The sequence below is a fragment of the Carassius gibelio genome, chromosome A6 (assembly GCF_023724105.1).
Source record: "Carassius gibelio isolate Cgi1373 ecotype wild population from Czech Republic chromosome A6, carGib1.2-hapl.c, whole genome shotgun sequence".
Classification (NCBI taxonomy): domain Eukaryota; kingdom Metazoa; phylum Chordata; class Actinopteri; order Cypriniformes; family Cyprinidae; genus Carassius; species Carassius gibelio.
The window spans coordinates 9355945-9369730 of NC_068376.1; the positions used below are offsets into that span (position 1 = coordinate 9355945).

The 13786-nt window shown below is 35.4% G+C and overlaps 1 protein-coding gene across 4 annotated transcripts in view; it reads right to left on the reverse strand.

The window, feature by feature from the left end:
- Positions 1-1706: 1706 nt before the first annotated feature.
- Positions 1707-13786, reverse strand: part of LOC128015431 (leucine-rich repeat flightless-interacting protein 2-like) — a 40293-nt gene continuing 28213 nt past the window's right edge. For 2 of the 4 annotated variants that reach the window (XM_052599250.1, XM_052599249.1), the window contains exons 6-18: positions 11555-11632; positions 11202-11231; positions 10970-11095; positions 10713-10883; positions 9892-9984; positions 9641-9733; positions 9304-9396; positions 9029-9164; positions 6511-6560; positions 5508-5625; positions 5332-5411; positions 5004-5108; positions 1707-4200 (exon numbers count right to left, since the gene is read on the reverse strand). In XM_052599250.1, coding sequence (XP_052455210.1) covers positions 4090-4200; positions 5004-5108; positions 5332-5411; positions 5508-5625; positions 6511-6560; positions 9029-9164; positions 9304-9396; positions 9641-9733; positions 9892-9984; positions 10713-10883; positions 10970-11095; positions 11202-11231; positions 11555-11632 — 1284 coding nt within the window. In that variant the 3' untranslated portion in view covers positions 1707-4089. Of the gene's footprint in view, positions 4201-5003; positions 5109-5331; positions 5412-5507; positions 5626-6510; positions 6561-6625; positions 7552-9028; positions 9165-9303; positions 9397-9640; positions 9734-9891; positions 9985-10712; positions 10884-10969; positions 11096-11201; positions 11232-11554; positions 11633-13786 lie in introns of those variants that run through there. The other 2 variants (XM_052599253.1, XM_052599252.1) reach the window with 2 other exon arrangements.

Sequence of the window (13786 nt, forward strand, 5' to 3'; positions counted from 1 at the left end):
AATCAAGCTTTAATCATATGATCATACATAGTCATGGCAGAAAGAAAGAGCATCCTGGTAGAGCATTGTTAATGGACTCATTTATAATTACAAATCCAGAAAAAAAGCGACCTTATAAACAGGAACTACTCAAATGACCAAAGACAAACAGGTCACAACGAATCAACTGATGAGGCCCTATTTGAACCAACAGCAAATGGACTTTGTACATCTCTAGTCTTTTATTTAATCTAAGCACCACCAGCACTTCATTGATGTTATCTGCAGATCTCATAAGTCAGTCAGAAAAGCGAACAAGGTGTAATAGGTGTAATTGTTTTTATACTGTACAAACTGTATATTCTATGGCCTTACACCAACCCTACACCTAACCATAACCCTCACAGGAAACTTTGTGCATTTTTACTTTCTCAAAAAAAAAAACTCATTCTTTATGGTTTAAGTGTTTTGAAAAATGGGGACATGGGTTAGGTCTTCATAAGTCCTCTCCTTGTAATACCTGTGTCATATATCTTTATTTGACCCTCTAACTTTAACCATCACTATTCTACTTCTATTCTTTAAAAAAATCTAACTACCTTTCCAATCTTTTTGTATTCTGTTTTGTTTTCATTTATTATGCAAGTGTGTGTGTGTGTGTGTGCGTGCGTGTGTGTGTGTGTGTGTGTAAAGACCTCTAACTAGCTTGCTCTATTCGTTTTTTTTATTCTCTCTGTTTTCTTTTTATGTATTATATTATTTAAAATCCCATGCTACGTGTACTGTGTTAACCTAACTGAGACTTATTATAGCACTTATATATCATTACTCTTTTTGTTGTTTTTGATTGCTTCCACTGTCTTCATCTGTAAGTCGCTTTGGATTAAAGCGTCTGCTAAATGAATAAATGTAAATGTAAATATATGTCATTATACAAAGTTGTATCCTGATGTCACAAAAACATGCACACACACAAACTACTACAGTTAACTACTACAGTTACAACACCATGTATTGTAAAGGTGTTATTAATGAAACGCATTGTGTGTGTGTGTTAGTGTGCATGTAACATTTCATCCTGCACAGGCCTAACATAATTATCATGCAAGAATGATGTATCACTCAACATTCTGCATTAGTCATCTGACTTGAATCCCTGTCATATTCAGTACAGTCTGAAGTGGTATCACACCAAAAAGGACAGGCCTGCTATGCAGTTTTCAAAGGAAAGAGCTCCGAGCTGCCAGCCAGAGATAGGCTGGCTTAATGGAAGATAAGCAAAATCTCCAGGGGCCAGTGATCAGCTGTCTGTTTCTGAGGGCCAGCATGTCTAAAAGACTTTTATTTTATTTTCTTTTTTTAGGGTTATCACTCTCTTTCTGTTCCTCTTTTTGATTTTGCATAGAATATTTAACAGATTTGTTTAGGAGGGATAACACAAAGGTAATATATTAAAGAAGTGTTTTGGCTATAGAGGCAATAAATAAGAAGAAATCTAATTGCCCAAAGGGTGCCAACTATGCATATTACTGAGAGATTTTATAGTGCCTGAATGCAGAACTGACTTCAGTGATCAGTGCTGCCCTCTTCTGTTCAAACTTGTTTTTATTGTTAAAAGGAAGCATGGTCCATTTATCAATTATTGTTTGCTTTCTCTTAAGACATTAATAAAACATTTCAAAATATTTAATAAAAGAATGAAATACATAAATAAAAACCTTTAAAAGTCAGTGTTATTGCATGAGTTTATTTCTTGCTATGCCATGTCATACAGAAGAGCTGTAATACCGGTGAACAATGTAATAGTTCAGCATATCATTTCTTTAGAGATGGCAAGTTCATGTTCACTGAGTGTGCAGACAAGGTGTCTCCAATGGTAGCACAACCCAGGGGAGGAATGCAAGTGAAACGCACAATCAGCAAAAAAGAATAATCTTACCACAACCCATTACCCAGCAGATACAGCATCATGTCGATCGTTATTATAGCTGTTTTCATAATGATGTACATTGGGCAGTTTTTGTGTAAATGCAATGGTCAATTTACACTTGAAAGCATTATTGCAAAACAATACCCCTTTTTTTTCTTAAAAAAGCCATGTTCATTTCTATAAAACCCAAATCCAATGAGATTTAATGTTAGACTTAATGTAAATGGCAGACCATTACTGAAAGTGCTACTATGACCAGCTTAAAAATATATAATAATAAATAAAAGAGCTGCACTCCCATTTATTGTCTTGGCTCAGCATGCTTTCAAAAGCAAGACTCAGATTATAGATTATATCTTTAAATGCTGGTGACATCTCATATGTCCATTTAGCCCTCAGATGATAAAGTTGCACCATGATCTAAGTTTAAACTGGACATGAATCAGTACTGATGATAAGCTGTGTTTCCTGTCCGTCTAATTCTACTAATCATATTACAACGAGGCTTCTGTATTTTTAAACAAAGAAAGTGTGTTCTAAAACCTGCATATTAAACAAAAGAAAAGTATTATCATTTGGCCCACTTCAACCTCAAGAAAAATATATTGAGTGCTTTCATAAAGCAACAAAGTATACTTTGAATACATCCACTGAGAACATTTGAAACAGGATAATGATTCAAATCATTTGAAGCCTGGCTTATCCCCAGATATACTCCATAAAGTTATAACAGCATTGTTATTGCATCATTATTTATTTATTTAAAGTTCCCCTTTTTTTTACACAAAATTAGCGTACAAACAAAATGACTAACATTATGAAGTGCTAGTCCACCTTATTTAAGTACAGACCAACACACACACTTACACACAGAGATTTGGTGTGAAATAAAATGGACATTATAGCAATTCTCCAATAATCTTATAAACTGTTGAGAGTATAAACAACACTCCCCGCCTGCACAAAAATTGCACGAACACACACTTTCTCTGTATAAGAGCATACATTCAGTCATATAATATCTGGGCTACATAAACTCCATTACCTCTTTTTGCAAATCTGTGTGCAGATAAGCTACTACGGTGCCGGTAAGGTGACTTGTTCGGTTTACTTAGTTTTGTCGTGGCCATGAAATAATAACTTGTGTGAACGTGATAATACGTCGTTTATATTCTTTTTTTTTGCTTCAATTTCGATCTCTTTGCTTACCATTCTGAATATTTTTGTAAACAATACCGTACTGTAAATACTCGACATTAACATAAAATGTCATAATGTAAATGCATAAATTTCATATGTATAAATAATATAATCATTTCTTAATTCAAAATAAAATATCAATGAATCCATCTCTGAAAATCCCGGGTTGCTATGGTCATGCTGGTTTGTTTACCCATTAAACTCGTGGCCACGAGAAAAACATGTCGTTCCCTCAACATAAGAAGTCTTGGACACGAGAAATGGATGTTGTTCCCTCAACATAGCATCTCGAGGCCACGACATAAGGATGTCCTTACCTCGACAACATGATCTCATGGCCATGACATAATATGACATTCCCACGAGTTAATATGACATTCCCACAAATTAATATCTTGTGGCCATGACATATTATCAAGTTCCCACGAGTTATTATGTTGTGGCCACGACAAAACTAAGTAAACCGAACAAGTCACCTTACAGGCACCGTAAGTTACAGTTTCCACATAACACAAAATTTGAGTACTGGAATGGATAAAGTGCACGGTCTGCTAAGATTATTTAATGTCCCTCACCACTGGATTACATAAGTAACATGCTACCATAAAGGAACATGCTGCCATAACTGTGCTCTTCCTGTGCTGAGTTGGTTTGTAGACTTAAGAGATCCGTAACCAGTCAAAACATTTTGAGAGCTCATTGAAGGCCTGAATTCTGCTAATCCAAACAAAAAGTCACTTTGATGAGCCTCAGTATGAGTTGTTGATTTGTCCGCCTCTTTGACTCCCACTAGAAGACAAATGAAGTTTGATGTACATGCCTGTCAGCCATAGGCTATTTAGGCCTACTTTCAATTAGGATGATAATGATTGGGCTTATTTGATATGATATTGATAGTTGTTTTAGTTTAAAACGGGTGGCGGATCATTAGTGCTAGATGGGAATCATGCCCCTGACTTCAGAGTGGGCACAGATGGGCGTCACTGCTGTGCCAAAAGGGCACTCCGATTGGCCTTCATCTTCTCTAGTCTCTTCGTAAGGTGGCTGTTGCTTGCTTCCAGCTCATCGATACGGTCAAGTGCAGACCTCAGCTAAAGAATAAATACAGCACTTGTTACATCACACTCTAAAATTGTAAATGGCAGAAAATAAATGTAAAATATCTGAATATCACTTAAGCGTTTGTTTGGGCATACCCAACTAATTGACCAAAAATCAGTTTACAGTTTATTTTGTCGAACATCTTCTGTAGTGAATGGGTGCCATCAGTTCACCCAAAAATGAAAATGATCCCACAGTTTAGTCACCATTGAGCAATCTTAGGTCTTAGGTGTATATGCCTTTCTTATTTCAAATGAACACAATTGCAGTTATATTAAATACTACCCGGGATCTTCCCAGCTTTGTAATGAGCTTGAAAAAGATCTAAAAAGCGCATGCATCCATCTTAAAAGTAATCCATACGACTCCAGTGGGTTAATGGATGACTTCTGAAGCAAAGCAATGGGTTTTTGTAAGAAAAATATCCATCGACTTAACTGTGGATTATTTTTGTTTTTATCAGATGGTTTAACTCTCATTCTGACAAATGTGCCAATAAAAAAACAAACGTATCTACAGTACATCTTTGATGGCCCGAGGGTGAGTACATTTTCAGCAAATATTCATTTTTGAGTGAACTATTCTTTTAACTTACTGGGTCTACTCAGTTTTATTTTTCATGGCACCAAATATACTTACTAAGATCTATTTTTATTTTTTTTAATTAGGAACATTTACTCAATTCATAAGGTATACTTCATTGATTTCACAGCTAGTACAAGAATGTTTCACCAAAAAAAGTTGCTGCTGAGTTGTTTGGAATATTAGTGGGTTTTTTCATGATTTAGTCTACCTCTCTCTGCAGCTTGCGTTTCTCCACTTTTAGTTCATCTTCGACTTTCTCTGCAGCCTCAGCAGACGTTTTATAGCGGCTCACCTGCCCCTCCAGCCGAATGATCTGCCACATGACAGAGATAACAGGTTATGCATGAAATAATATCAGATCGTTTCCTGTGGAACTGGTTGTACCACAATGCGAACAAAATAAACAGTGCATAAAGGGAGATTAAACTTTAAAGGAGAACATTATTAAATACTGATGATGAAATTGCATGTAAGAGCACAATTTGTGCCTTCAGATTTAAAAGTCTTTAAAGTCACTCATTTTATCAGTGACTTACATTTTGTTCAAGTGCTGTGACTTCTTGCTCAGACTTGACCAGCTTGAATTTTAGGTCACTGATGTGCCTGTTAGCATCTCCTGAAGAAAAAAAACTAAGAATTTACATGAAAACAAACAATCCTACATCAAACCAGCCTAAACTTCGGCCTACTGAAATTTAAAGGCATATCTTACTCTGCAGATCTAGAATATGAGGGTCCAGACCATTCTGGAGGTCATCCTCATCTGTGCTTCCTGCTTCTTCTGTCCCATTCTTTTGTTTCTGCTCTCCAATGGTTTTATACTTCCGTACCTGCACATTTACTGCAGTTTAGTCATGCTAACAAAGTCATTATGACAGACATTACAGATATTTAATGAGATGTTCCCCACAATAAAACATAGTCATAGTCATGAAAATAAAGAAAACTCTTTGAATGAGAAGGTGTGTCCAAACTTTTGGTCTGTACTGTGTGTATATATATATATATATATATATATATATATATATATATATATATATATACACAGTACAGACCAAAAGTTACAGACCAAAAGTTTGGACACACCTTCTCACTCTACACAGTACAGACCAAAGGTGTGGACACACCTTCTCATTCACAGAGTTTTCTTTATTTTCATGACTATGAAAATTGAAGAGTCACACTGAAGGCATCAAGGGCTATTTGACCAAGAAGGAGAGTGATGGGGTGCTGCGCCAGATGACCTGGCCTCCACAGTCACCGGACCTGAACCCAATCGAGATGGTTTAGGGGTGAGCTGGACCGCAGACAGAAGGCAAAAGGGCCAACAAGTGCTAAGCATCCTCCTCCTTCAAGACTGTTGGAAGACCATTTCAGGTGACTACCTCTTGAAGCTCATCAAGAGAATGCCAAGAGTGTGCAAAGCAGTAATCAAAGCAAAAGGTGGCTACTTTGAAGAACCTAGAATATGACATATTTTCAGTTATTTCACACTTTTTTGATATGTTTATAATTCCATATATAATTCCACATGTGTTAATTCATAGTTTTGATGCCTTCAGTGTGAATCTACAATTTTCATAGTCATGACGTGTGTCCAAACTTTTGGTCTGTACTATATATATATATATATATATATTTATAAAATCATATGTAGAACAATGAATCAATGAACAATGAACAATGAATAAAAAGCATGAAATGACAAAACTCACCTGGTCGAGTAAACTCTCTCTCTCTTCCACCAATTTCCTCAATCTGATCTCTGAAAGTTACAAATATTTTTTTTTAAACACACGAACGTCATTTAAAAAAAGGGTAATATATCATGCAATGAGACAATGTAGGCACTAAAAAAATATATTACATTTGTATGTATATGAAACATTTTTGACATTTGCATTTTATTTGTGGTGATTACAAGTATGATGACAATTACAACATTGGTAAACATCAAAAAAGTACATATTCTTCCAAAGTACAATGCATTTAATTGTATATACATTTGGATTTTTACGCATATAGCATTGCATACAGAATGTCTTCTATTTTTTTTTTTTAATCAAGCTTTTTAATTACAGAATATTAAAAGAGATGAACAGCTCTTGCATGTCCAAAACAAGTCTTGATTGGTCTCATTTGCACTGAAAATTGAAAGTACATATGCAACATTACATCGTAAGATCAGATTCTTGAGGGGGAAAAAAATCTAAACATAAATAGGGGTGCTCCGATCACGATCGGCCGATCGTTATGCGCATCTCGTCAGTAAAGCTGGTTTTCTAATCAGCGATTAATTCCATCAGGTGCGTGATTTCACATAGAGCAGCTGTTACTACACAGAGCCGTTGTTAATAGAGAAGATGCGCAAATCCACTGCATGTTCAGCGTTTATTAGCAAATCTTCTCAGTAACATAACCATCAGCAAATCAAAATGAGTCTGTGAAAAATTATGACACAAAGCAGCTAAAGATCCTCTTCATCTTAAGCTTGATCTTAAAGAATGTCTGTGTTTCATTTTCTACACTCAGTCCACTCACAGTGACTATTGTTTCTTTTATCTGTTCACTGATATGCATATTAACATCATCCGCCACTAAAAGAGCAGCATCCAATGCAAGAGCTTCCTCACAACTATCGAGAAGGAATGCTGTGCCCTTGTGCTCTACTGGCATGCTATATATGTCCTTCGCAAACTGTAACTCCGGCTCAGCCTCTGTCTCTTGCTGGCTCCTGGATTGTGCATCAGTGTCTCCTGTGGTATTAAAAATACCCCCTTCATTAGACTTTGTGGGTTCAAACATAGATCTTTAGAGGGTTTTAATGCCAGCATTGATTTCTATGCAGTTATTTTTCTCTGCTTAACCAGTCTGTGGTTCATTTACTGTAATTGACAGATATTATCGGATTCTACATTTTAAATGATTATAGTTTCTGCACTTGAATCAATGTATCTTTCATCCTCTGGCCTGTTTGGTTTGGTTTTAACAGCAGTTATAGGTTCTACATATTAATATGTGTACTTTATCTGTGGGGTGTTAAATCAGCAGTCAGTTGACTTGTATTAAGAGTTGGAATCCTCCTCCACATACATTGACCTTTAACTGAGAACTGCCATTTCTGATTCATTTACGGTTGTTGGACCTTGTGTTAGCTAGAAATGTACTTATTTACCATTTTTAAAAGTTTGCTAACGTTTGTGTACTAAATGTGCTGACTTTATTCTCAGATGTACAAGTCTTTCGCTTCACCATCTTGAACTGTGCAGTCTCATAATAGTTTTGAGTATCCTGACTCTGTGCTTGATGTGCAGTCCTGAAGCTCTGTCTGCAACATTACTGACAATAAGATGAAACGCCAGATGGAAAACACCACTTGATTGGAATCAAAGAGCGAATCACAATTACAGTTTCATTAAAACAGAATGACACTGATAATAATTGGATTGATTTTGTTAAGCATATGGCACAGCTGATCTTGAATGAATTAAAGGCTGATCAGTGGAGAGAGAGTTGTTGCTGACAACTAAAAATTTACATTTCTGGGTATATTGAGAATGGAATGAAGCAAGCAACATTTAATCAAAAACAATAGCCAGTTTAATATTTACAAAGAGCATTGGACACATCTTAGATCTTCTAATTTGCATTTGTATTCCTATTTGTATTCAGTCATTGTAAATATTAGAGGTTTTCAGGAGTTTTTCAGAGGTTTCTATATATGTGTTTTATTTATTTATTTTATTTTCATTTAATATTGGTATAATTAAACTGGTATAATTTTAAGATTTCACTTTAAGTTTAAGTTTTTTTTTTTTCAGGACAGTCGAGTCGTATTGCAATCTAGTGGCATTATCATGTCCAGTGCAGATTGATTCAAGATTTAAAATATCATGTATCCAAAACTGACTATAAAATTAATGTGGACATTTTTATTTCATTGTAGTTAGTTTGCAGAATGCTTTTATTATTTAGTGTCAGAATTTTTTATTTTATTTAATTCAACACAATTTTTTCTTTCTTGCTTTCACTTTTCAATTTCTAATGGTTTCTACAATTAAATAAAAATGCAAATGTGCAGCAACAAAATACCATAAAAACTGTAATTTAGTAAAATTGCTACATAGTCATCATTTGACTAAAATTAAGTTGCATATAAATTAGCACTAATAGCTGATTTGTTTAAAATGCTTAGATTATGAGTGACAAAGTTCTAGCAACCGTTTGTCTTACCTAACACGCTGTCTCCACTCATTTGAGAGTCTTGATTCAATCTTGAGGCTGTTTCCACATCAGCATGCCCATCAATCGTCCTGTCTGCTACCTCCCCATTGGCTGTCACCTCAGATCCCAGCACAACGCCATGTTTCTATGAAATAATACAATCTGGTGTCAATCTCCCTTTTATTCCATTACTTATTATGATCATTTGAAGTCAAAATAAAGATGCTAATACAATGACTTCTATATATTTACTGTGATTGCCAGTACTCCTTCTATATCTCTACCTTTAGAGCATCCCTAAGCCGGTAAACCTCGTCCCTGAGTGCCTCGCGTTCATCATGGATAATGTCTGAATATTCCTTCTGCCTCTCTAATGCCTAATGTGGCAGCCCGCAAAACAATCAAGGAAGAGAAGAACAAAGTAGTAAAGGAAACACATAAGGTTTGGAAATACTACAAGGATCATGTGACACAGTATCAAGCATTCAGTGATTTAAGAAGTTATTAGGTTAGTAAGTTACACAAGCTAAAAGGTATTTAGGGAATACACATTTTTTAAGTACAAAAGAAAGAATAGTTGTGATAAGATTAATGGAAAATGGCCATGGAAGGAAATTGTACCCGGATCTTTTTATCTTTCCATTCCAATGTTTCTTGCAAGTCTGCGATCTCTCTAATATAGTCCGGCTGCTTCCCACGAGACTGTTGGGTTACCTAAGCTCCGGCCATGAGGGCAAGCAGAGGAGAACAGATGGAAAGGTCAAAGAGAATTAAGAGGAAAATGTGAGAGAAGACAACAGAATAACACAGAATCAGGAAGACAAAGAGTCAGAAGAGCTTTGAGTAGTCTGTCATTTACTGGAGATGCTCACCGTCACCGACTCTTCACTCTGCCTCAGTGTTTCCTTCATCTCCTCAAACTGGAACTTCAGGACACTGTGGGCATGATGCTCTCGCTCGAAGTCCTAACAAACATAAGAATGAAAAAAAATATCTGTAAATGATTAATTTAATAACACTAAAGATTTCTGTTCGAATTCCTCATCATTAGTACTCACTTCCACAGTTATTTGAGCAGTTGTCATTCTATGATTTCTTGGAATTAAAGGACATTCTCTGACTTCATAATGATCATGTTTATTTCTAGTATATGAACAATCTACCTTTCCTTGTGTGTTGCTCACATTACTTCTATGTGTATATTGATAGCTGATATCTTTGTGTGCCATCCTCCACTTAAAAATTTAGTATTGAACCCCCCATTACTGCTTATGAATCATTTTATATATATATATATATATATATATATATATATATATATATATATATATATATATATATATATATATATATATATATATATATATATACCATAACATAACATTTTGCAACATAGTTCAGTTATGATTAGTCTTAACCCTAGAATGCACAAACCGGGTCAAATTAACACAATAAGAGTGGAGTATTTGGAGTATTTTATCAACAAAATTATTTAATTTCTTGATATTCGATTTATCCTTCTTGTTAATAATGAATTAAAAAAATCAAATATTCTCTACATTTTGGATGATGACTATATCAGTTTCATGTTTTGTATTTAAGAAAAATAAAAGTGTTATGTATCCGTAAAAGGGTCAATTATTCGACAGGATTTTCCTTTTTTTAACTGATTTCACCACTTGACGGGCCTTACTCTGGTTTTCTCCTCACACTCTCTGCGTGTCTCACACAGAAGTTCCTCCAGCTCCATCAGAGTGTCTCTCAATGTGTCCACCTGATACATTAGGTTTGTTTTCTCATTGTCCAGCTGAGCATTGGACACCATTGCCTTACGGTACTTCTCCTCCACCTCCACAAGGGAGTCCTGAGAGCAGACCAACAAAAATGAAGAAATTACATTCATATCATGGCCATTATAATAGAGTATTATGAATACACCTTCAAAATGACCTTCATTTCCCGTATGGAGGCTTCAGTGTCAGCTGAAATCGATGTATCACAGCTTCCTCTTCGTGATAAACCTCCCCCCAGAGATGCCAGAGTTGCAGCAGAGAGGGTGGAGGCTGTCCGGGACCCCTGAGAATTTAGTTTAAATATTTACTTGGTTTGGTGGATCACTTTGTTGCGGTATTATCTATTGTGATGTGTATTTATTCAACATCTTAAAAGTAATCCTACTGACCTTTTCCAGGAAATCTGACCTTTCCTCCACCTGTGTGAAAAAAAAAATGTGTTCAGTAGAAGTTACATTGACAAACCACCCAGTTTCTTTCTCTATTTATCTAAATTAAATGAGAAATACAAAGGATTTAAAACCATATTGGGACATTTAGAGATATCTTCCGTGTTTTATCCACTAGAGGGAGCACGACACAAACATGAATCATGCTAATTCCACATTATGCTAAAGATAGTGTGAGGAACAGGATATGCAGAGGAGCAAGAGTGCAGGTTAGTTTTTGCTACAAAGATGGCAGATGTGACCTTTAAAATGCAGAACTAAACCTTGGTCAGGTATAGAAAAGGGAAGCTCACCACTGGACTGGCACGGGCTGAACTAGCCCTAGATGAGGCCCTGGAACTGGAACCCAGAAAGCCATTGTAGTCTGAAGGCTGACAAGAATGCAGGTATTGAGAAAAACAGAATGACGAGTAGATGTTAGAAGGAAGAGAGCATAAATAAAACATACTGGAACTGACAAGTATAAAGAAGTTGTTAAAACAACGCTGTATACACTACCATTCAAAATATTTTTTTATGTTTTTGAATGAATTCCCTTGGTGAGGCTCACCAAGGCTTGAACAAAAACAGAAATATTCTAAAATATTATTACAATTGAATATATTGTAAAATGTAATTTATTCCTTTGATGGCCCAGTTGAATTTTCAACAGCATGATCCTTCGGAAATTGTAACACATTGATTTGGTGCTAAAGTATCATTTCATCATAATTATCAATGTTGAAAACACTTGGGCTGCTTAATACTTTTTGTGGAAATACTTTTTTCAGGATTTTGATGATAAAACAGAAGTTTCAAAAATAAATATAAAGAAATAATAATAATAATAATAATAATAATAATAATAATAATTTTTACAGAAAACTTCTTCAGCCTTATCAATGTCTTTACTGTCACTTTTGATCAATGTAATCCATCATTGCTGAAAACCAAATAGTTCCTTTCAACTAAAAATCTTTTGAACAGTAGTGTAAAGTCATGTCGTTCTGTAGATCAAAACACACATCGACATACACACTTCATTAGTGGGTTTCTGTGTGAAGTACCATACTTTGACCACACAAAAAACAAAAATACATTTAATCCAAGATGATTAACCATGCTTTAGATACAGTGCATACAACACCAGTCCCACTCTCATTACTAGGGAAAAACAGTAAAGTGGAGGCTCCCAAACTTTCCTCAGAGAAACCTCATGACATGAACAATCAACACCTAGTAAAGCCTGTGGTCTGAAAACAGAACCATGCAAGACGCTCAACAAGCCCAGACTGGCACTGGGTGTCAGGTCATGCCGCGGTCAGAAAGATAGGTAAGATCACGCCTTACGCCTCTAGAGCTGCAGCCACTGAAACGCCTAGTGCAAGAGTATGAGCTCTCTTCATGCAGTGACCCCTGCAGACAGAACAGAACACCTCACCATACTACATTCACCTCACACACTCAATATCTCTCAGACATAACACAATAAACATAAAGACCGTTAAATGACCTCTATATGTAGCCAAAATGGTTCAACACCATGAAATGTTATCTAGCAGGGCAGCTAACAATCAGGGAGGATGTACTTCAAACATATCCAGGGAGTGCTAAGAAAGCTTCTTTGCATGCTTACAGAACACATTAGCCATCAACCTTAATGCACGCTGATGTACTTGGCGCACTTATGGAATGACTAAACAAAGAACTGACTGCTGCATTAGATGGCTGAGTAAGAGGCTTTGGAAGCCAGAGACTTGACAACACATGTGTAACCAAACAAATTCTGTGTACCAGGTTACTAAACTGCATGCCGGTCGCATGAGGGATTGAACACAGACATTATATGTGCCTAAATAAGATTGAAAAGTCAGTTATCATTTAGCTCTAAAAGTGTTTCAAACATAAAGCTAGAAATGGAGATATCTAGCAGAATGTCCAAGCAGCTGTTTTCTACAGTGAAAGTCATTTTGAAGAATGTTTTCTTGTTAATTGCATTTAAGTAAATTAATTATAAGCTGTCATTTAGAATTTTAAATATTTTAACTTTAAATGTAACACTGAATATCATACTACAGTTAGAATTCTAATTAATTTGCTTTAATATGTTAGTGTACTTTATAGCATAAGTGTACTTTAGAGCATGAAAAAATATATTATTAAAACATGTAAAATTGTAATAAGGGCAACTTTCATGTTGCAAGTGCACCTTTTATAAAAGTGTACTCAATTGTGTTAAACAAAAGTCATGAAAGTGGCCTTTTATTTCTTTTATTTGTTTAATTATACTGTTGAAGTACACCACAAAAGCACATTCAAAATGGAAAGAATGGGGAAAGGGAAAGCTGTGTTCTTCATTCACTTTAATTTTATAGAAGAGAACAGCTTGAATACTCTGCTAGAGATCTCATTTTTTGATCCACACACACAAAAAAGAATGGCATATGGTTTCAGTGACAACAGAATTTAAATTTTTGGATGAATGATATATTAATGATCATTCATATATGTGTCATGTATTCACCAAAATGAAACATTTGAACAAA